Source organism: Ahaetulla prasina, chromosome 4, assembly GCF_028640845.1.
Source record: "Ahaetulla prasina isolate Xishuangbanna chromosome 4, ASM2864084v1, whole genome shotgun sequence".
Classification (NCBI taxonomy): domain Eukaryota; kingdom Metazoa; phylum Chordata; class Lepidosauria; order Squamata; family Colubridae; genus Ahaetulla; species Ahaetulla prasina.
The window spans coordinates 11,892,909-11,915,790 of NC_080542.1; the positions used below are offsets into that span (position 1 = coordinate 11,892,909).

The 22,882-nt window shown below is 46.3% G+C and overlaps 1 protein-coding gene across 2 annotated transcripts in view; it reads right to left on the reverse strand.

Annotated features, from left to right (window-relative positions):
* Positions 1-7,395: 7,395 nt before the first annotated feature.
* Positions 7,396-22,882, reverse strand: part of LOC131198835 (vigilin-like) — a 131,120-nt gene continuing 115,633 nt past the window's right edge. The window contains exons 22-28 of one of the 2 annotated variants that reach the window (XM_058183958.1): positions 21,965-22,069; positions 20,803-20,937; positions 19,533-19,676; positions 19,119-19,298; positions 16,869-16,985; positions 11,367-11,498; positions 7,397-8,870 (exon numbers count right to left, since the gene is read on the reverse strand). In XM_058183958.1, the coding sequence (XP_058039941.1) occupies positions 8,778-8,870; positions 11,367-11,498; positions 16,869-16,985; positions 19,119-19,298; positions 19,533-19,676; positions 20,803-20,937; positions 21,965-22,069 (906 nt within the window). In that variant the 3' untranslated portion in view covers positions 7,397-8,777. Of the gene's footprint in view, positions 8,871-11,366; positions 11,499-16,868; positions 16,986-19,118; positions 19,299-19,532; positions 19,677-20,802; positions 20,938-21,964; positions 22,070-22,882 lie in introns of both variants that reach the window. The other variant, XM_058183959.1, reaches the window with a different exon arrangement.

Here is a 22,882-nt window from a genome sequence, read left to right on the forward strand (position 1 = left end):
GCGCAGTTGTGGATGCATAACTGCAAAAGAAAAAGTTTGCAAGTCCACCTGTTACAGGTGGAAAAATAATGCAGCACTTTGCTTACATAATGGTCCCAGCAAAAATCCGGAGGTAAAAAGTTTGTTTAGCGTGTTAAAATTACAAACCTACGCAATTTCGCTTAGTAAGTGCATTCCCCATGCTTACTATGAGATAAATTGTGAGTGTGTTTGATACTGGGAACAAGCGATGAAATGTCAGGACAGTCTGACGTGTATATGTAGTTTATGGCATACAGCTACTCTAGTTCTCGACTTACAACTATTTGTTTAGTGACTGTTCAAACTTACAATGGCACTGGGGGGGAAAAAGTGACTTGTGAGCATTTTTCACTTATGACCGTTGCAGCAACGTGATCAAAATTCAGATGCTTGGCAGCTGTCTCATATTTATGACAGCTGCTGTGTCCCGGGTCATGCAATCGCCTTTTGTGACCTGAGAAGCAAAGTCCATGAGAAAGCCAGATCCATCTACAAATCGTGTTACTAAGTTAACATCTGCAGTGATTCCTTTCTCAACTGTGGCAAGGAAATTACTAAAATGAGTCAAAATTCCCTTTACCGTCTTGCTTAACTGCAAGAAATTTGGGTCTCGGTATATCTGCAGGCCTGTTTTGATTTGGACTTGGCTCTGAAACGTATCTCAATTCTGAAATGTCTTTTGAATCTCAATTCCGCACAGAAATCCGACTAACAGATGGAAGGGAGCTTGGAGGTCATCTAGTCCAATTCCCCCCCGCCCAAGCAGACCCTGCGTCATTTCTGACAAACGGCAGTCCAATCACTTCTTGAAAGCCTCCACTGATGAAGCTCCCACAACTTCCAAAGGCAATTTCTGTTCCATCGGTTGATTGTTCTGTCAGAAAATTTCTCCTTATTTTTAGGTTGAATCTCACCTTGTTCAGTTTCCATCCATTATTCCTTGTCTGATCTTAAAGTGCCTTGGAAAATAGCTTGACCCCTTTCTCTCTGTGGCAGCTTCTCAAATATTGGAACACTGCTATCATGTCTCCCTTAGTCCTTCTCATCACTAGACTAGCCATGCCCAGTCCTGCAACCGCTCTTCATATGTTTTAGCCTCCAGTCCCTAATCATCCTGGTTGCTCTTCTCTGCACTCTTTCTAGAGTCTCAGTATCTTTTTTATAGGGTGGTGATCAAAATTGGGTGCAGTATTCTAGGTGTGGTCTTACTAAGGTTTTATAGTGGTATTAGTACCTCACTTGATCTTTTTTTTTTTATTGAAAGTTTTAAAAAACAAAAACATTTTCCCCCTTTTTCCCCCCTCCCTCCCAAAAAAAAAAACCCCTTCCCCTCCCTCCCCCTGGCTTCCCGGGTCAATCACAAGGTATTGTTATACATAAACCAAACATAGAATAAAATTTTCCCTTCCAATCCAAATAACCACATCCAAAGCTTACCTCACTTGATCTTGATTGTATCCCTTTGTTAATGCAATTTAGGATTATGTTGGCTTTTTTGGCTGCCGCTGCACACTGCTGGCTCATATTTAGCTGGTTGTCCAAAGACTCCCTCCCCTCTCACAGTTAACTGCTATTAAGCCTGGTTTCATCCAATTTATATGTGTACTTTGGGTTTTTCTTGCCCAATTGTAAGACTTTTACTTTTCTCTACATTGAATTTTATTTTGTTAGATAGGGCCCAGTGTTCAAGTCTGTCAAGATCCATCTGACAGACTTGAGTCTATCTTTTAGGGTGTTAGCTATTCCTGCCAGCTTAGTATCATCTGCAAATTTGGTGAGTTCCCCTTTTATTCCCTCATCTAAATCGTTTATGAAGATACTGAAATCAATTATTGAATCCCGATTTCTTCTCCCGGGCGATTATTGACTCGAATGGGGCACCTGGCGAAATGAATACGGTGTTGGGCCAGGCCGAAGGTGCAACAGCACTCCTGTATCATTATGTTTGCATTATGCCCCTTTCAGCATTTCTTGCGGTAGATAAAAGCCGTTTGCGTTCAAAATAAAAAACAAAACAAATTGGGAATGAAAAGAACATGCTTGGCGGAAATAGCGATATGTGTAGGTGAATATCCGGATGGGGACAGTGCCAAGAAAATTACTGTGGGTATCACAGCTTCTTTGTCCCTGCTTGGTGGGCTGCACAGTGCAAAATTGTGAGACTCGTCTTCAACTTGGGTGTTTGTTTTGTGTGTACTTCCTTTACCACTGTACACAACTGCTGTAGTCAATTTCCACTAACCATAGTTTGCTGGATAATGACGAGCAAGGGGGTCCCATTCAACACGCTAAGCCAGTGATGGCTAACCTTTTTGTCATTGCGTGCCAAAACCGTGCAAGTGCGCACACCCATAATGCAATGCATGCATGACCCCCCCACACCCGCCACCCGTGCATGACCCTGCATGCGCCCCTTCCCCATGCATGTGCAACCCCCCTGTGCATGTGACCGCCCCGTATGCACCCCGCTCCCTGCACACGTGCAGCAGAGACCTGAAAACCAGCTGGCCGGCGGGAGGCACGTGCGCAAGTGGTGGAGCTGAGCTGGAGCAACGGCTCATGTGCCCGCAGAGGACTCTGCATGCCACAGGTTCGCCATCACGGTGTTAAGCCATAAATAGCAGTGGCCGAGTTCCCTAACACACTAAGCAAAATATTATTATGTGTTTTTTTGGGGTACGTGAATATGTCTGAGTTAGTGTTGACTCCTGGTAGCTGCCTGGATTAGTCCCGGCAGCAAGGTTTTTCAGAAGAGGTTTGTTTGCCGTTGCTTCCTTCCTAGGGCTGAGAGCGAGCGACTGGCCCAGGGTCACCCAGCTGGCTTTGGGCTTAAGGCAGGACTAGAACTCGCAGTCTCCTGGTTGCTAGCCTGACACTTTAACCCCTACACCCGTGATGGTGAACCTATGGCACGTGCACCCAAAGTGGCACATGAAGCCATGTGGCCTGGCACGCATAGCCATGCCTGTTTTGTCTTTCGGGTCTCTGATGCGCATTTGCATGACAATCAGCTGTCCTTCGTGTGTGCTGCAGGGCTGAAAACCGGTGTTTGCATGTGCACTAGTCAGCTGATTGTCGGGGGCACATGCGCATTGGAACCTGGAAGTTTGACTTTTCCGGAGTACGAAAAAAAGAGTACGGAGTACCCTTTGTGCGCGGGGCAGTGCCGAAAAGCGGCCTGCACATTTGCGCTGGCCAGCTGATCATCAGGTACACATGTGCCCTAGAACCCAAAAGTTCGGCCTTTCTGGAGCATGGTCCTGACGAGGGGGACACGTGTATGTGACATTTCTTCATGACCTTTTTTGGGAGGCACTTGGTGCCGACAAAGTTCACCATCACTACCCTACACCAAACTGCCTTTTCTTCTTTCTTTTTTTTTCTTTCCTTCTCTCTTTTTATTTATTTAATTTCTATGCCAAAGTGACTCAGCAATTTATATACTTGACAACGGCCTGACAATTTTTGATCGTGGGGATTTACGCTGTGGCAAAGGGGCAGATTTGCAACTTTTGCTAAAGGATCACCTGAATTGTGGGGTTTTTGCCCCTCACAATTTTTAAGCGTTTGGTGGAATTTGGGCGAGATGAAAGACATCCTAACCCCACCCGTAACTGGTTGCTGGTGGGCCCTCTCCAGTTTCATAGTAATTATACTGGATGAAAAAAGGAAGGACTAAAGCAGAAAATGAACAATGGCTGATATGTCCTGGCTGATCTCCTCCTGCGGAAGATCAGCGCTGAGCAGAAAGCCCGCAAACTGATTCCCGTGTCCCAACCTCGACCGGCTTGCTTTGACCCCGGCGGATTAACAAGTCAAATCTGTCAACCGAAACGGCAGTTCTTAAGCAGATTGGATTGTGTTTCCAAACAGACCGGAAAGACCTCATCGGGAGGGTTGAGAAGAACACAAGAAATACAGTCTGAGGCCTGGGTTACATAAGGTGGTTGCTCAGCTTTGTTTCTTCTTGGCCCGAACGGCGACCACCGCTAGTCCTCGACTTAAAAAAGCCATTCGCTTAGCGACCGTTTGAAGTTACAGCAGCACTGGGGTGGAGAGATCATAAAATCAAATGTATAAAATCAGATGCTCACGTCATTAGGGGACCGGAGGCTAAAACGTATGAAGAACAGTTAAAGGAATTGGCATATGTCTAATTTAATGAAAATAAGGCCTAGGAGAGACATGATAGCAGGGTTGTGATGTTTGAGGGGCTGCCACAAAGCAGAGGGGGTCAACCAAGGCACCTGAGGGCAGGACAAGAAGCAATGGAGGGAAAGTAATTGACGACAGAAGTAGCCTAGAATTAAGGTGAAATTTCCTGGTGGTTAGAACAATTAGTCAGTGGAGCAACTTGCCTCCAGAAGTTGTAAATGCTCCAACACAGGAAGTTTTTCAGAAGAGATTGGACAACCATTTGTCTGAAATGATACAGGGTTTCCTGCCTAAGCAGAGGGTTGGATTAAAAAACCTTCAATGTCCCTTCCAATTCTGTTGTTCTCTTCTGTTCTGTTCCCTTTCCTATTCTATTCTATTCCATTCTTTATTCTGTTCTATTCTATTCTATTCCTCTTCTATTGTATTCCATTCTTTATGCTATGCTGTGCTATTCTTTATTCTATTCTATTCTAATTCTATTCTATTCTAATCCATTATTCTATACTATACTATGCTCTCTATTCTATGCTATGCTATGCTATTCTATTCCATTCCATTCTTTATTTCTATTCTATTCTAATTCTTTTCTACCATTCTACCATCTCAACCAGCAAATGCTCAGTCTTACATATTGGAAAAAAGAACCCAAACACTAAGTACATACTTGATGGACATTACCTTACAGATGACCCCCACCCCGTTAAAGACCTTGGAGTTTTCATGTCAAATGATCTAAGTGTCAAAGCCCACTGTAACTACATAGCAAAAAAGGCCCTAAGAGTTGTAAACCTAATCCTGCGTAGCTTCTTTTCCAAAAACACTACACTACTAACCAGAGCATATAAAACATTTGCTAGACCAATTCTAGAATACAGCTCGCCTGTTTGGAACCCTCACCATATCTCTGACATCAATACAATTGAGCGAGTCCAGAAATATTTTACAAGAAGAGTTCTCCATTCCTCTGAAAACAACAAAATACCTTATCCCACCAGACTTGAAATCCTAGGCTTAGAAAACTTGGAACTCCGTCGCCTTTGACAAGACCTAAGTTTAACTCATAGAATCATCTATTGTAATGTCCTTCCTGTTAAAGACTACTTCAGCTTTAATTGCAATAATACAAGAGCAACCAACAGATTTAAACTTAATGTTAACCGCTTTAATCTAGATTGCAGAAAATATGACTTCTGTAACAGAATCATCAGTGCTTGGAATACTTTACCTGACTCTGTGGTCTCTTCCCATAATCCTAAAAGCTTTAACCAAAACTTTCTACTATTGACCTCACCCCATTCTTAAGAGGACCATAAGGGGCGTGCATAAGCGCACAAATGTGCCTACCGTTCCTGTCCTATTGTTTTTCTTTTCTTCTTCCTATATATATATATACCTCCTAAAATTTACTCAAATATATGTTTATATACTATATAATCCTTTTTATATGATGTTGTGACAAAATAAAATAAAATAAATAAATAAATAAATTCTATCCAATTCTTTATTCTATTCTATGCTATGCTATTCTAATTCTATTCTATTGTAATTCTATGCTATTCCATTCCATTCTTTATTGTATTGTATTGATATATTGACCATCAATTGTGTTGTAAATGTTGTACCTTGATGAACGTATCTTTTCTTTTATATACAGAGAGCATATGCACCAAGACAAATTCCTTGTGTGTCCAATCACATTTGGCCAATAAAATTTTATTCTATTCTATTCTATTCTAATTCTGTTCCATTTTTTATTCTATTCTATCCTATTGTAATTCTATTCTATTATAATTCCATTCTGTTGTAATTCTATGCTATTCTATTGTAATTACACTCTACTCCATTCCATAACTACCTGGCTTAGCAAAGGAAATTCTGGTCCCAATTAAAGTCCAGCTACGGAGATTTTGCAACGGTCGTGAGAAGTGCTCCTAAATCACTTTTTTCAGTGTTGTTGTAACGGTCACTAAATGAATGGTTGTACATCAAGGACTACCTGTATTCGCTTCTCCACTGGAATAGCAATTGAACCGTGATGGCGGACCTATGGCATGCGTGCCAGAGGTGGCACGCAGGGCCCTCTCTGTGGGCACGCATGCCATCACTAGTTGCTCTTCTGATTTCTGGTATGCGCATGCGCGCCAGCCACCTGGCCTTTGCATTTGCTGAAGCCTGTTGTGCCTCGCTCGCCCCCCTCGCCGCAGCCGGGCCCTTCTCATCTCCTGCCAGACACTGCTAGTACAGAAGAATGTCCTGGCATGCCTCCAGCCCCCAGTCCTGGCACCATGCCCGGACAGTCCGAGCAGGATGGGTGGCCTGACATGCCTCCAGCCCCCAGTCCTGGCACCGTGCCCGGGCAGACAGAGCAACTAAACCCCTCCCCCACAGCATGTGAGCCTGAGGAATATGAAGCCAGTCACGAGCTGGAATTACCAACAGCTGGGCTGGAATTACCAACAGCTGGAGGCTAGAGAGATCCACGCTTCCGGAGAATGGAGAGGCGACGTCAGCAAAAGGAAGGGAGGGGCAGGCCTGGATAAGTGCTGAGTCATGGAGCCACACCCCATGGCCTATATAAAGGATCTGCTTTCTGGCATTCTCTGAGTCAGGCAAAGTCTAATCTGGATTGCTGAAGTCACACCTTGGATTCCTGCCTGCCCTGAGGACTCTGATAGGACTTTGGCAGAGCTGCAGAGGCATGCTTGATACGGACTTCCCCGACCCGGCTGTCAGAGGAGGAGTGGGACACGACAGAGCCCCGAAAACCCAAAGAAACCAGAAGACAAGGTGGCCGGCGCACGCATGTGCATTAGCCAGCTGGCCTTTGTGTTTCTGGGGTCCAGTGCACACGCACATTCCGGTTTTGGCACTCCCTGCCGAAAAGGTTCACCATCACTGCAATAGAAGACCTGTGGCTACAATGCGTAGCATTTCCCTTTCAGTCTGGAGAAAGCAAAAAGACGCTCACACAGCTCAACGGACGCATCGCCAATTCACCAAAAGAGTTTTTATTTTCCCCACGCTTGTTTTGTTTTTGTTTTTTAATTTGGAATTAGAAAAAAAAAAAATCTAGTCACCGTGTGACCTACAGAGTTTGCATATTTCCTTTGTCAAACTTAAGTTCCTTTTTTTTCTTCCTCCCTCTCACGCCCCACCCTGTTGGCTCCCCACCCCCCACCCTGGTTAAGGCCAATAGTGTCTTCTGATTTTTGTCATATTTTTGTTTCCCCCAAAACCCTGCCTTCTTAAGAAAAAGAAGAAAGAAAAATGAAAAACTGGGTTATGTCGCTCTGCTAGGTGGTGGTTGTTTTTTTTCCTTTTCCTTTTTTTTTTTCATTTGTTATATTGTGCCCCCCGCCCCCATCACGCAGGTAGGGCAACCTGAATGGTGAAGGGGTGGGAGGAGAAAAGATAGAACTGAGGAGGGGGTCTTAACTTGCACCTTCGCCTTTCTTGCTTACCCCCCCCAACACGCATTCTCGTACAGACACACACACACACTCTCACTTGAGAAATCACAGTTTTAAAACCCGGGAAGGGACGGTGAGGACTAGTCACCTCAAAGGAAAGTCAAAAGAGAACATCTGCCTCTTGGGTCAAGAGTGGCGTATTTTCCTTCGACACGGTTCAAAGCAAGTGGAAGGAAGACAAAAGGGAAGGAAAGAAAAAAAAAAGAGGGGGGTGGGGAGCCGGGAGAAAGGAGATGGGAAAACAGATGAAAATGGAGGAAGCGAGGGAGAAAAAAAAAACTTTCGCAGACTCGGACGTGAAAAGGGAGGAGGAGGAGGACGACGAAGGCTGCTAGTTGCCAAAAGTTTCTAAGTGCTACCTGCTTTTGAAGTGGGCCTTTTGCCCACAGCAAGGCGGAATTTTGTTCCTAGATCTTCACACACACACACTCGTGCGCGCACCCTCTCCTCCCAAGGAGGCTTCTGCCTCCAGTTTTGGTCCTCCTCCCAGCTCCAAATTCACTAGCAGAGCCAGAAAAAGAAGCCAAGGTTAAGCCGCTTCCGGCATCCGAAAGCAGAGAGCGCGATGGTTTGGGTGGACGAGGAACTGTGCTTCGACTTCGGCAAGTCTGAAACCCCCACCCCACCCCACCCCAAAAAAACTTCCAGCTCTTCCAGGAGATCTGGATGCGTGGATGGGTCCATACCAGGCCCACGAAGGAACCTGATGGGAAAGGTTTGGGACTTACTCCTTTCACGGCGGAGAGGCGGAAGCGTGCAGAGTGGGGGTTGTCTAGCGAGGAGTTTAATGCCCTGAAATCTGGCAAATGGAGAGGGGAGGGAGGGAGGGGGAAAAACCCGCTATCTGCACGAGGCTCCTTGAACATAGGTGTGCTTACAACCTGGCCTACTTTTGGCTCCACGAGAAGAAAGGAAGAGGAGGGAGGCTATGGCTTTTTTTTTTTGATCGGTTAATGGTTTTGCACAGAGTCACGGAGAGAGGAGTGCAGGCGAGGAGGAAGTGGAGAGAGTCTCGGGACAGCAGAGGCGGCCTGGCGGCAGGGAGCTGAGGGTGCCACGGAGCACGCGCACCCACCCCGCCCACGAGGCCTTGCCTGGCGAGCCAGCCATGGTGGTGGTCCCTGAACCTCAAAACTTCTTAGGGCCCCAAACCGATGCCTGCTTAGGGACCACGCCGGTGCCAAAAATGGGGAACTCTTCGGCGCTGCTCATGTCGGGGGCCTGAAACGAAAAGATGAGAGTTGAGTTTAGCGAGGGTGCTTTCCTTAGGCAGCTCCAAAGCGAAGGATGTATTGCAGGGGTGAAATGCTCGGAAGTCTGCTACTGGTTCGCTTCGTGCGCGCATGCGCGGTGCATGTCAAACGCAAGCTTTGCACGCAGGCGCTACCGCACAGCACTGAAAAAGGAGGATTAAGAAGCCTTTTCTGAGTCTGCAAAGGTGAGTAAACAGCGAGGGGGGAGGAACAGCTGTGCTGTGCAATCTTTATTATTTTATTTTATATTTTATTAAAAAATCAATTATTTTATTTATTATTATATATTATATTTTATTATATTATTTTATAAGCAGGATTTCCTGCTTTCTAGGAAATATAAATCGCACAGCACAGCTGATCGTCGGAAATACCAATTCTCCCAAACAGGTAGCATTTTTTTTCTACTGGTTCGCCCAAATCGGTAGCATTTTCTATTACCGGTTCAGGCAAACCGGTCTGAACCGGTAGCATTTCACCCTTGATGTACAGGTAGTCCTCGACTTACAACTTTTCTTTATTGGCCGTTCAACGTTATGACGGCACTGAAAAAAGTGACTTATCACGTTTTTTTACAGTTAAGACCTTTCCAGCAACCCCACGATCATGCGGTGAAAATTCAATTGGTTCATATTGATGAGACTGGCGGGCTCCTGGGGTCAAGTGATCCTGTTTTGCCACCTTCTGACGAGCAGTCAATGGGGAAGCCAGATTCATTGAACAACTGGGTTACCAACTTAACAACTACAGTGATTTACTTAACCACGCAGGCAAGAATGGTTGTAAAACGGGGAAAACGCACTTCACATATGTCTCACTTAACAACCTAAATTTTGGGCTTGGTTGCAAGTCAAGGACTTCCTGTACTCTGGATGTCCTGTATGAAATCAGTTTGTGTAGCTTGATACAATGCTAGTCCTTTTTTCCCCCCACAACCTCATCTATTCCGGCCAGTGATGGCAAGAACTTTACAATTAAAAATGAAAATTTCAGTCGCTGAGTTTATTTTTCCTTTCCTTCCTTCCATGCTTCCTTCCATGTCTTTTAGATGGCAGCCCAAGAACAGAGGCGCTCATATGACTAAGGAATAAATGATAGGGAGCTTTATTCAGTAATAAGGTAAGAAATTAAACAGACATTGAGCTTGGCACACAACGAGGGTAGTCCTTGACTTACGACCACAATCGAGCCCAACATTTCTGTTGCTAAGGGAGACATTTGTCAATTTTGCCCCATTTTACAGCCTTTCTTGTCACTGTTGTTAAGTGAATCGCTGCTACAGTTGAGGAGTTACTAACACGGTCGTTAAGTGTTGTGGCCCGCCGGTGGCCAGCAGAACTGACAGCAGAGTCGGACAGTAAGGAGGTTGGGGAGGAACGTGGGCCAGTCCTGGGGCCTGGGGAAAGCTCAGACGAGGGCCCTGCGTCAGAGGCAGAGAGGGAGCTAGACAGCAACGAGGCAGAGGAACAGCTGGAGCCCGTTCCCAGTCTGCGCATGCGCAGAGCTGCCAGAAGACAAGAACAATTAAGAAAGCAGGGTCAACTTGGGAGTAAGGCCACACCTGGGAGATAATTGGCCCCTCCCATAGGACATAAAAGAGGAGCTTTTGCAGGAAGCAATTAGTTCATCTCATTTTAAGATTGGAAAGTTCTGCTTGTGATTCTAATAGACTCTGTGCCAAGTTTGGCCTTGCCCTGCATTTGGAAATTGGTTCTCTGGCAACGTTCCAAGTGAGATAAGGTGGGGGTTGATAAACATTCCTCTGAAAGACTGTTTGCCAAAGCCTTATTGACTGTGAATGAACGGAATTCACAGTCGTGTAAATAAAAGAGGTTTTGCCAGGATGAAGACTTTGCTTCATGCTTTCTAAGGAAGCCTAGGTCAGAATATTAAGGGAACCTGGTTTCCTCATTGACTTTGCCTGTCAGAGGGTCGCAAAAGGGGATCCGCATGACGCCGGGATATGTGGGGGATGCTGCAATGGTCGTAAGTGTGAAAAATGATTGTAAGTCACTTTTACACTGCCATGCTAACTCTGAACAGTCACTAAACAAGTAAGTCGTGGACTCCCTGTATTTCTTTTTTCAATCCCCTTTCTCAAAATAATAACAACAACAGTAATGTAGCCCATCTGCCTATCTTGGGTCTTTGGGAAGGATAGGTGGATAAAATTGCCAAATCCAGTCTAAACATCTGGCTACTCGGTGACCAACCAGAGGTGGGCTGCTGCCGGTTTGGGCAAACCAGTAGTTGCGACCTGCATGTGGGCTCGTGGGCTCACATTTTCAGTGCTGGGCGAACCGGTTGTTACAACTGGCAGCAGCCCACCACTGCGACCAACCACTAATAATTTTGAATTAAGAGAGCTGGCTGTCTGAGTCCTCCAGCTCTTTATCAAGATCTGAAGCTGGTCAACTGCTTCAAACTAAGTGACGGAGGGACTACCGGCGGTGTTGAGCCCAACCTTGTTGCCCGATGCATTCCAGGGGGCGTCACGTACTACGAAGCCCTTGGCGGGGCCCCGAGGCTCCTCTTCCAAGCGGGAGGGGGGCTTCATGTAAGCAGCCATGGTTTCCGTCTCCACCACATCCATCATCTGCAAGGAGAATAGCTGTCCGTTAAGAACCTTTGGACAATATCTCCCAAACTTATGTTGGCTTTTCCACGAGATGGACAGCTATATAAATGATAGATCAGATAGACAGACAGACAGACAGACAAAATAGACAGATGATAGAGAGCGAGATAGCTAGATAGATGATAGCTAGATAGACTGAGAAAGAGAGAGAGAGAGAGATTAGGAGTGTGAAACTCCTAGCCTGTGGGCCGGATGCGTCATGCAGTGCCCACGCCCACCCTCGGTTTAGAGAAGGGGGGGATAGTCCCAATACGTCACATGATGACAACGTGACAATATGAGCTTGACACCCCTGATATAGATGATAAATGATATAAGTTTGACAGATGATAAACAGATGATATTGATGATAGATAATATATAGATGATAGCGGTAGATAGCTGATAGCTAGCTAGATGATAGCTGGATGGACAGACAAAAGATAGATAGATAGATAGATAGATAGATAGATAGATAGATAGATAGATAGATAGATAGATAGAGATAGATAGATACCCTGTTTCCCCTAAATTAGGTTTTTTTTCAAAATCAGGCTTTTGAGCGCATCCACTAAAATAAGCCCCCCTCCCAAAATAATCCCTCCCCGAAAATATTTAAATGCATGCATAGCTGGTCCCCACCATTCCGTTTCTCCCTAGGTTTAGGGAGACAGAGCTGGAAATCAGGTAAAATGGCAAGAGGAGACCCGCCTTGCTCCACGCGCCCCAAAATAATAAGACATCCCCGAAAATAAGGCCAAGCACTTATTTCAGGGTTCAAAAAAATATAAGACAGGGTCTTATTTTAGGAGAAACACGGTAGACAGAGAGACAGACAGACAGATAGATAGATCGGTCGGTCGATCAGGGGTGTGAAACTCCTGGCCCATGGCCAGATGCATCATACACTGGCCATGCTCACCCCTGGTTTAGCGAAGAGGGGGAAAAGTGCCGATACGTCACATAACAATGTGACAACAGTTTGACACCCCTGATATAGATGATAAATGATATACATAAGATTGATAGATGATACCGTGTTTTCCCGAAAATAAGACCCTTCTCTTATATTTTTTTGAACCTTAAAATAAGCGCTTGGCTTTATTTTCGGGGAGGTCTTATTATTTTGGGGCATGTGAAGGAAACAAGAGGAAATGGCGGGGACCAGCTGCGCGTGCATTTAAATATTTTCAGGGAGGATTTATTTTCGGGGGAGTGGGGCTTATTTTAACGCATGCACTCAAAAGTTTGATTAGGCTTATTATCAGGGGATGTCTTACTTTCGGGAAAACAGGATAGATAATATATAGATGATAGAGGTAGATAGCTGATAGACAATAGCTAGGTGATAGCTGGCTGGACAGACAGAAAGACAAATAGAGACAGATGATAGAGAGTGACATATAGATAGATAAATAGATAGATAGATAGTTAGTTAGTTAGTTAGTTCTTGGCATTTCCGGGTCTTTTCCCGTGTAAGGTTCCTTACACGGGAAAAGACCCGAAAATGCCAAGACCTACATACCTATACCCGTGAAAACCTACGAAAACATAAGATAGATAGATAGATAGATAGATAGGTAGGTAGGTAGATAGATATGGACAGAAAGAAGAAAGACAATGGAATGGCAAAATCATGCCTGTTCTTGCCCTCTTTTAAGTAAAAAATCACCTCAGAATTTTTGTTCAAAGAAGAACCAGACAGATGCCTTTGGAGTCCACGACTAGCGTTGGGCATTCCTCACAAATTGTGAGGCTGAGCACTTTGTAAACAACAAAACTTCAGACTGATCCATGCCAGTGATTACATGGTCATTTCACCACCTTGCCCTGAAAGGAATTGGCACGATATCTTTTCTGCTGCTGCTTGAAAGGGGTATTTGAAGTTATCCCAAGGTGTAAATAACAACTTTAATGTTCTAAAAGTTATCTCGTTTGGGGGCGCATGCCCAGAATATGCAATTACTGCTACGCAATTAATCGGATTATTGAAGCCACCCATTGTCAAAGTTCTCACCACGCACTCAAGCTTTAAATTCATGAAACAGGTTGGATCTGTGCAATTGGCCAAACTGTTCTTAAAACTCAGCCAAGATTAAAATTAACCAAGTTTATTCTTTTGTTCAAATGCACCTGCTGGTTAGGTCAGGGGTATTGTGGAAACACAGTGAACGATTCTACCTGCAAAGATGGATGGGCTATATGGTAATATTAACAGCGGGGATCCCCAATCTTGATGGCTTGTGGACTTCAACTCCCAGAACTCCTCAGCCAGCATAAAATTCTGAGAGTTGAAAAGGCGAAAGATTTATATGATCTGAAGAGAAACCAGAGTAACAAAACAAAAACAAAAAAAAAAAACCCACAAAAAACTTTCCAAAAACCCCCAACATATATTATTTTACATATGACAATGACAGCAAGATTGGCATTTGCGCAATGTTGGAGAAGCTCAAATATACCCTCTGAAGAGTTAATAATTAGAAAAATATTGAATTGCGCCGAGAGGGACAAAATGACACTTGAACTGAAAGAATGGATGGATTCGGATTTTTTTATGTAATATGGGAGAAATGGTATAATTGGGTCGAAAATAGGAAAAAAGGGGAAATAACAGATAGTAGAATTAGTATATTAGAAATTCCAATTAGAATTAGTAATATAATTTAGTAAAATTATATAGAGTATAGGAGAACACTAATGGGATGATATGTAAATGGATCACAGTCATGCACAAGAGTTGAATGAAAATTGTTTAATTGTTAAAATTCAATTATATATATATTATATATATATAATTGAATTTTAACAATTAAACAATATATATATATATATATGTAGGTCTTGGCATATTCGGGTCTTTTCCCGTGTAAGGTTGAGAGTATCTTGACGACGTTTCGACGTCGCCAAGATACTCTCAACCTTACATGGGGAAAGACCCGAATATGCCAAGACCTACATACCTATACCCGTGAAAACCTACAAAAACAAATATAGATAGATAGATAGATAGATAAAATAAATAAATAAATAAAAGAATTCTGGGAGTTGAAGTCCACAGGTCATAAAGTTGCCAAGGCTGGTTAATAGTATGAAGGAATTCCTTGCTCAAAGAAGTTTATAGGCTAAGGAGTTCTCTTCATCTGAAAACGCTGTCAACAACAGTCTAGCAACTCCAGAAGAATCAGGGCTGGGAGGTTCGGGCATATTGTCCTTCTCTGCTTCCTTTAATGTAGGGGTGTCAAACTCAAGCTTGGCTGTGGCGGGTCCGGGAGGGTGCACACGGGAGGGTGCGTACGAGAGGAGAAGGAGGGGGAGGGGGAGGGGAGGAGGAGGGAAGCCTCCGCCGTAGGTTCGCTCGTTTCCTCACCCAGCCCAGATTTCCAAAAGAAAGTAAGAAAAATGGGTAACGAAAAGCCCCAAGGAGAGCATGCAGAGGGTAAGAAGAGACACAGAGACAGGGGGAGAGAGAGAGAGAGAGAGAGAGAGAGAGAGAGAGAGAGATACACACACACAGACAGACATAGAGAGAGACACAGAGAGATGGGGAAGAAAGAAAGAGAGAGAAAGAGAGATGAGGGAGAGAGGGGGATGAGGGGGAGAGGGAGATAGAGAGAGAGGGAGACAGAGATGAGAGAAAGATATGAGAGGGAGAGAAGGAGAGGAAGACAGAGAAAAGAAAGAGATGAGAGAGAGAAAAAAATGAGAGAGAGGGATGAGAGGAAAATAGAGATAGAGGGTGATAGAGAGGGAAATAGAAAAAGAAAGACAGAGATGAGAGAAAGAGAAGAGAGGGAGGGAAGGAAGGAGAGGGAGACAGAAAAAAGAAAGAGAAGAGAGAGAGAGGATGAGAGGAAGATAGAGAGAAAAAGAAAGACAGATGAGAGAAAAAGAAAGATGAGAGAGATAGGGAGATAGAGAAAAAGAGATGAGAGAAAAAGAGCTGAGAGGGAGGGAGGAAGGGAGAGAGATAGGAGAGTGGGAGAGAGACAGAGAGAAGGAGATACATATTTCCCATAGAAAAGAAAACAGGGGGAGCCACAAAATCTGGATAGGCGTGGCGAGGGGGTGCCATGTGACTGGGTGGGAATGAGTGACGTTGAATTGGCCGTGCCCACTCAGGTTTTGTGGCTCCCAATGTTTTGTTTTCTGTGGGAAATGGGCCCAAGTGGGTCTTTGAGCGTTTAAGGTTGCAGACCCCCTGGCCTATGCGGTGAGGCTGACACAAGAGCAGAGTCCTTGTGAAAGATTTTTCATTGGGAATGTGTTCCCAAAAGTCTCCCTAGGACAAGGGTGTCAAACACAAGGCCTGCAGGCCGGATGTGGTTGGATCCAGCCCGCCGGGCCATCCTGGAAAATGGAAGGGGTCTGCCCATGTCACTTCGGCCCAGTCTACCCAATGGAAACATGAGGCCAGGGTGGCTTCGGCCCGGTCTACACAGTGCGAAAAGGAAACATGCCAGGAGTTTGGGGAGTGGCGTCAAGCTGGCCACACCCACCCAGTTGGCCACGCCCACCTCCCCTCCGCTGAGATCAACCACAGTCCTGGTGCGGCCCTCAATAAAATTGAATTTTGACACCCCTGCCCTAGCAGATGAACAGCTGATGGGGAAATTCTGAAGCAGCAGCGCAAAAGGATGTCTCCCCTTCTACTCCCTCTGTTCATTCAACCGTTTTTTATCTGCTTCCCCCTCACAGGGGTGAAATGCTCACGGTTCGGACCGGATCATCCGATCCGGTAGCGATGGCAGTGGGTGGTTCGGAGAACCGGTAGCAAAAATTCCTGCCCCCCCCCCGCACCATGCCCAGCTGAGCGGCATGATCGTTAGAGGGTTTTGGTTTTTTTTACTTTTAAAAGCATTTTTTCTTCGGCTGAAAAAATGCTTTTAAAAGTTAAAAAAAAGGCTCTGCTGATCACGCGGCTCAGCTGGGATCGTCAGAACCCTTTAAAAGCATTTTTTGTACAATCTCTTTGGCTGATGAGGTTGTTTAAAAAATGCTTTTAAAACGTTCTGGCGATCAGGCAACTCGGCTGGGATCGTCAGAACCTTTTAAAAGCATTTTTTCTACAACCTCTTCAGCGGAAGAGAAAACCTGCTTTTAAAAGGCTCCTCTGGTGATCCCAGCTGAGTTGCCTGATCGTCAGAGGCTTTTAAAAGCATTTTTTTACAACCTCTTCGGCCAACGAGGCTGTAGAAAAAATGCTTTTAAAAATAAATAAATAAAAAAGTTGGCCATGCCCACCCAGTCACATTACCCCACCACCACCACCAAGCCACTCCCACAGAACTGGTAGTAACAAATTTTACATTTCACCCCTGCCCGAAACCCATGCAAATTCCCGCTCACATATTCCTCTTCCAGGTTAAGCATGTGGTCAATGGCATCGTCCACGTTTTCAGGCAGGCCCGTCACAGTGACTCTATCTGGGTCGCTGGCACCCGGTTGCGGGAAGCGGATATCCACCTGTCCAGAGAGGGAGAATGGTTTTGAAATAAGGTAGACCCTACCCTACCTGTCGTGTCCCACTCCTCCGCTGACGGCCGGGTCAGGGAAATCCGAATCAGGCGTGCCTCTGCAGCTCTGCCAAAGTCCTAGCAAAGTCCTCAGGGCAGGCAGGAGACCAGGAAGTGACTTCAGCAAGATATGTTTAGACTTTGCCTGACTCAGAGACTGCCAGAAAGCAGGTCCTTTATATAGGCCATGGGGTGTGGCTCCATGACTCAGCACTTATCCAGGCCTGCCCCTCCCTTCCTTCTGTCGCCTCCGCCTATCAAGTCTTCTGACGCGAGGGTCACTCCAGTCTGCAGCTGTTGGCAATTGACCTCCCTCAGGCTCACATACTATGGAGGAGGGGGAGGGGTCTAGTTGCTCCACTTGCCTGGGCATGGAGCCAGAGCTGGGGGCTGGAGGTACTTCTTCCTCCTCAGCCTGTCTGGGCATGGAGCCAGGGCTGGGGCCGGGAGGCATACTAGAACATTCCTCCGTGTTCGGAAGCAGATAAGAAGGCCCCGGCTGTGGTGAGATTGGGCGAGACACAACACTATCTTGGCGGATTTCAAAAAGCAGACCGAGAAAAATCCCTGTTGTGGTCTATCAGCAGCCTACGGAGCTGGCAACGGAGTTGGACAGCAATGAGACTGAGGTGAGGCCAGGGCCATCGGGAAGTGGGGTACAGACTCCAGAGCCTCCAGAGATTGATAGCAGTAAGGCAGAGGAACCAGGAGGAGCCTGTTCCTAATGCACACATGAGAAGAGTTGCCACAAGATAAGAAGCAGCTCAAGCAGAGAGGACAACTTGGGAGTAGGGCCAAGAGATGATTGGCCCCTCCCATAAGGCTTAAAACAGACCAGCACCGGCATTTCAGCTTTGCCGGAAAACGACGTTGTAGCTGCGTCTTCTGCTCCGTCTTCTGCTTCGTGTACGTCTTTGTTTTTGTGACTTCTGGTTTGCCTAATTGGACTAAGGTTTGTAAGATAACTGAGGAATTTGTGTTGGGAGGCATTTGTTTTACTTTGAATTGAACGACACTGGGAATGAAGTAATTCCCAGCTGTTCGAATAAAGCTTATTTTTCCACGGACTAAGTTTATTACTACCTACTTGGGCCTGGGTCACAACAATCCCAGACCAAACAGGGGAACTTAAAATGAGAGCCAACCGCATTTGTCCTGTGGCTCAAACAAACACACAAAGTCAAGCTCAACTCGAAGAAAATGCTACTTTTCAGAAAAGCGAATTGGTTTTTCTTTCCACCGATAAAAGAAAAAACAGCAGCCAACTGGCTACCATTTCACTCAGACATCCTTGTGGTACAGGTAGTCCTCGACGTACGACAACACAGTCCCAAATGTCCATTGCTAAGTGAGAAAGAGTTAAGTGATTTGCGCCCCATTTCACAACCTTTCCTGCCACTGTTGTTCAGTGAATCACTGCAGTTGTTAAGTTACAAACGCAGGTCGTGAAGTGAACCTGGCTTCCCGCCTTGACTTTTCTTGTCAGGTCGCAAAAAGGGAATCGCATGACTCCCGGGATGCACTGAGACCATCATAAGTCTGAGTCAATTGCCAAACATCTGAATTTAGATCGCATGACCATGAGAGTGCTGCAATGGTTGTTAAGTGTGAAAAATGGTCATAAGTCACTTTTTTTTCAGCGCCATTGTAACTTTAAATGGTCACTAAATCAGCATCGTCTTTTAACGACCCCATAATCCCTTGCGGGGTGGAGTCTGGGCAACCGAATGGAGCTAGCAGAGTGTTTTAAAGGCCGGACGCCTTTCCTGTTGCCAGTGCGGAGTTTTGTTCAGTAGATATATTCTCATTGTGCCCAGAGAGAGAAATATCTGCCTCTACCTAGGATCAAACTCACAGCCTCCTGATTGTGAGGCGACAGCTCCATCTCTAGGCTACTGCACCACTTCTTTGAATGGTCACTAAATGAACTGTTGTTAAGTCGAGGACTACCTGTAGTAGGATGGACAGAGCAGAAACCCAGATGGGGCAACATGACTTTATGGCTTCTTTCCCAGAATTCCCTGGGAGGGGAAAGTCCCTGCCGTGTCTGTCTCTCACTTCGCTCTAAAGCCTGACCCCCTACCCGGAATTCTTCCATGAGTTTGCGGATGGCTTTGCCTCTCCCACCGATGATGCGGGCGTGAACTCTGTGATCCAGGCGGACATCTTCGCTAACCATCTCTTCAAGATCGGCTACAATTTTCAAGATGGCATCTCGGGCAGCCTCGGTGTTTTTCTCGTAGCCGGTGATTGTGATGACATCCTTAAGAGGAGGCAAGGTGGGGAAGAAAGCAGCAGGAAAAAGAAATAATTTAGATAATTGATCTCGGCCCTCGGCCGCTCCCCGTGTTTTACCGGGGATGTAAAACACGGGGAGGCTAAGTGATCTTGGCTTTCCATAGGGAAACGCGGTCCGTCTCCTCACTGGAATTCCAGCTAGGTATTTCTCGTCCACCCCCCTTGGGGTCACACGCTTACAAGAGGGAGAGACCCCCACCTGATGCTCGTCCCCTTTGTCAGGGAACTGGATGGTGACATCGTGGTCCTTACGGATCTGGGAAATGACTGCCCCTTTTTTGCCGATGATCTTGGGGTGGTACTTGGGCTCCACGCTCACTGTCAGCTTGAACCCTCGCAGGGCCTAGGGAGAAGAGGACATCAGCAGGGGTATTTTTGGGGTGTGTGTGCAGCTGGAGAGGCCCTGCCACTCTTTTGGGAGAGGCACACAGTGCAAGTTCTGACTTGACGTACCTGGTTTGTTTTTTGTTAAAGATATTTTTCTACACATATTTCATGTTTGGTACAGAGGGAAGTCAGAAGCAGCTTCTGCTTCTTTTTACTCTTTCTTGTTGTGCTTTCTTTCTTCTTTCCATTATTGCCTCCCTCTTTCACATCCGTCCTTCCCCCCTTTTTTGCTCTGCCTTCCTTTCTTCCTTCCTCCCTTCTTTCTCATTGCCATCTCTTTCCTTCCTTTCCCTACCCCCTTCCTTCCCCCCTTCCCTCCTCTTCCTTCCACCCTTCCTCCCTCCCTCATTCTTCCCTCCTTTTTTCCTCTGTCTCCTTCCCGTCCTCTTTTTCCTTCCTTTCTTTTCTTCTTTCCTCCCTCCCTTCTCACTGCTATCTCCTTCCTTCCTGCTCCCTCCCTGTACTTGGTACTTCCTCCCTCCCCTCCCTTTTTTCTCTGCCTTTCTTCTTTCCTTTTTCCTTTCTTCCTTCCTCCCTCCTTTCTCATTTCCATCTCTTCCTTACTTTCCTTCCCCTCCCCTTCTGTCCCCCATTCCATCTTCCTTCCTCCCTCCCTCCCTCATTCCTCTGCCTCCTTCCCGTCCTTTTTCCTTCCTGCCTTCCTCCCTCCCTCCCTTCTTTCTATCTCCTTCCTTCCTGCTCCCTCCCTGTACTTGGTACTTCCTCCTTCCCCTCCCTTTTTTCTCTTTCTTCTTTCCTTTTTCCTTTCTTCCTTCCTCCCTCCTTTCTCATTGCTATCTCCTTCCTTCCTTTCCTTCCCCTTCCCCTTCCCTCTTCCTTCCTCCTTCTCTTCCTTCCTTCCTCCTTCCCTTTTTCCTCTGCCTCCTTCCCTTCCTCTTTTTCCTTTCTTTCTTTCTTTCTTCCTTCCTTCCTCCCTTCTTTCTCATAGCCATCTCCTTCCTTCTTTCCTTCCTTCCTTCCTCCCTCCCTCCCTCCCTCCCTCCCTGTACTTGGTATTAGCTTGTGCTTGCTTTTTTTGTGTTCCTTCATTTTTTATTTTTTTTTAAAAAAAGGGAAAGTACCCGATCTTCTTGCTCAGCCTGCAGCTCTCTGACTCTGTCCAGGAGGCCGGCCTTGGCTCGTTCGACGTTGGGCACCAGGCCGGTGACCTTGATGATATCGGACTGCTGCTCTGGTTGCGGCACTGAGATGGTCACCTGCAGAAGGGAAAATCGTCATGTTTAAAAAAATGAAAAGAGGACGGGTGTGATCCATTTCATGGGAGATGCTGTCGTCAAATCAGCCTGCTAGAGTTATATCTGCTGCAGAACGAAGTGGAGAGTACGATCTCGGTTACCCGTATTTTTGGGACTATAAAACGCACTTCCCCCACACCCCACCCCAAAGTGGATGGAAATGTCTGTGTGTCTTATAGAGGGAATGTTGCCGAAGCCCCACTCACCCGCTGGCCCTCACCCTTCGGCCTCTGCCTCCCAGCAATTTGCCTCCTTGCAGCAAACAGCCTGGTCGGCTTCATCACAGCCTGATTTAGCACGAGCAGCTGATTGGCGGTTGGATTGGACTCCCGGAATACCTCCTATCAGGTGTTCCAGGCTACGGGGATCGGTGCCACCCATAGTCGCTGCCCAGTGCAGCCTATCGCAGCCTCCGTGTGCCTCATTTTCAGACTCCACACGTCCTATTTTTGGTCCATTCCAGGTGGCGGGTATTGCTGCTGCCTATTGCCGCCAACCCCCGATGCCTGGAACGGGCCGAAAACAGGATGCACAGAGGCTGAAAATGAGGCACACAGCAACAGCGGTAATGGCAGGTGGAGAGGCAGCCTGGAACAGCTGATTGGTGGTATTCCGGGAGGCCGATCCAACCGCCAATCAGCTGCTAAATGCTCAATCAGGCTGTGCTGAAGCTGACCAGGCTGTTTGCTGCAAGGAGGCAAATTGCTGGGAAGAAATGGCAGATTTTTTTTTCTTGTTTTTCTCCCCACAAGCTAAATGCATCCTATAGTCCAGAGCGACTTATAGTCTGGAAAATACAGTATTCATTAATCAAGATCGTTGAAATCCTAATTTCAAAATTCAGAATTTTAGAATTTTTTTCTCTCTCTCTCCAAATTTCTACCAATGGAGGATATCAGGACATGAAACTCACTCAGCGTTAAAAGGCTGTCAAAACCCATGGCTAGGTGAAGAGCGCAGGTTTGCAAGTTGGCTCATCTCCCCCTACCTCGTATTCTTCCATCATCTTCCGAATGCCTGCTCCCTTTTGCCGAATGATGTAGCGATGCAGATCAAAGGGAACGTCAACATCCATGGTGATGGGTACCAGAGCCTTGGGAGAGAGGAAACGGAGCAAAACGAAAAGCTAAGGGCAGAGCAGTTTGTACTTTGATTTCTTGGTAATAACAGGAAGTCCACGACTTATAACCACGATTGAGCCCAAAATGTCGATTACTAAGCAAGACCTTTGTTTAGTGAACTTTGCTCCACTGTATGAATTACTGCCACAGTTGTTAAGTGATTCACTGTGGTTAAGTTAGTAACATGGCTGTTGTGACTCCGGCCCCCAAGCCTGTCCTCATGGAGGAGGATGACTCAGAGAGTGAGGGAGAGGAGCCGACAAGGCCTCCCTCTCCAGGTCCCTCCTTCCTGGCAACGCCTCAAGTGCCAGCAGAAGGCCAGGAAGAAGGCGTGTCAGAGCCCTCACAGATAGAAGATGAGGAGGATCAAACCTGGATTGATCCTAAGCAGCGTCAGAAAGAGAGGCGTGCGCAGCAGAGGAAGAGGTGTGGCAGGCCCAGAGAGTGCTGATCACTAAGCCACACCCCATAGGGGATAAAAGCGGGTGGAGTTGCCATCTGGCCCTTGTGACGGACAAAAGCTACCAAATGCGAGCTGCAGATCGGTCGTTTGGGAGTTAAAGGCTTGGATTGTGCAAAGGCTTTTTTTTCCTGTGGCTCTTGGCAACGGATCTTGTACACGTGGGCTTCTGTCTTCGTAAGAGATAAAGGACTCGGAACTTGGCAGGCCGTTGCCCTGTAGCTGCCAAGTTTTGCTTTCACTACAGAAAATCAGGTCTGTTGCAACTATAAAGGACTGTGGGACGCGTTTCTCTGTGTCCCCCCTGTGAAGTGGGGAGGGAGAC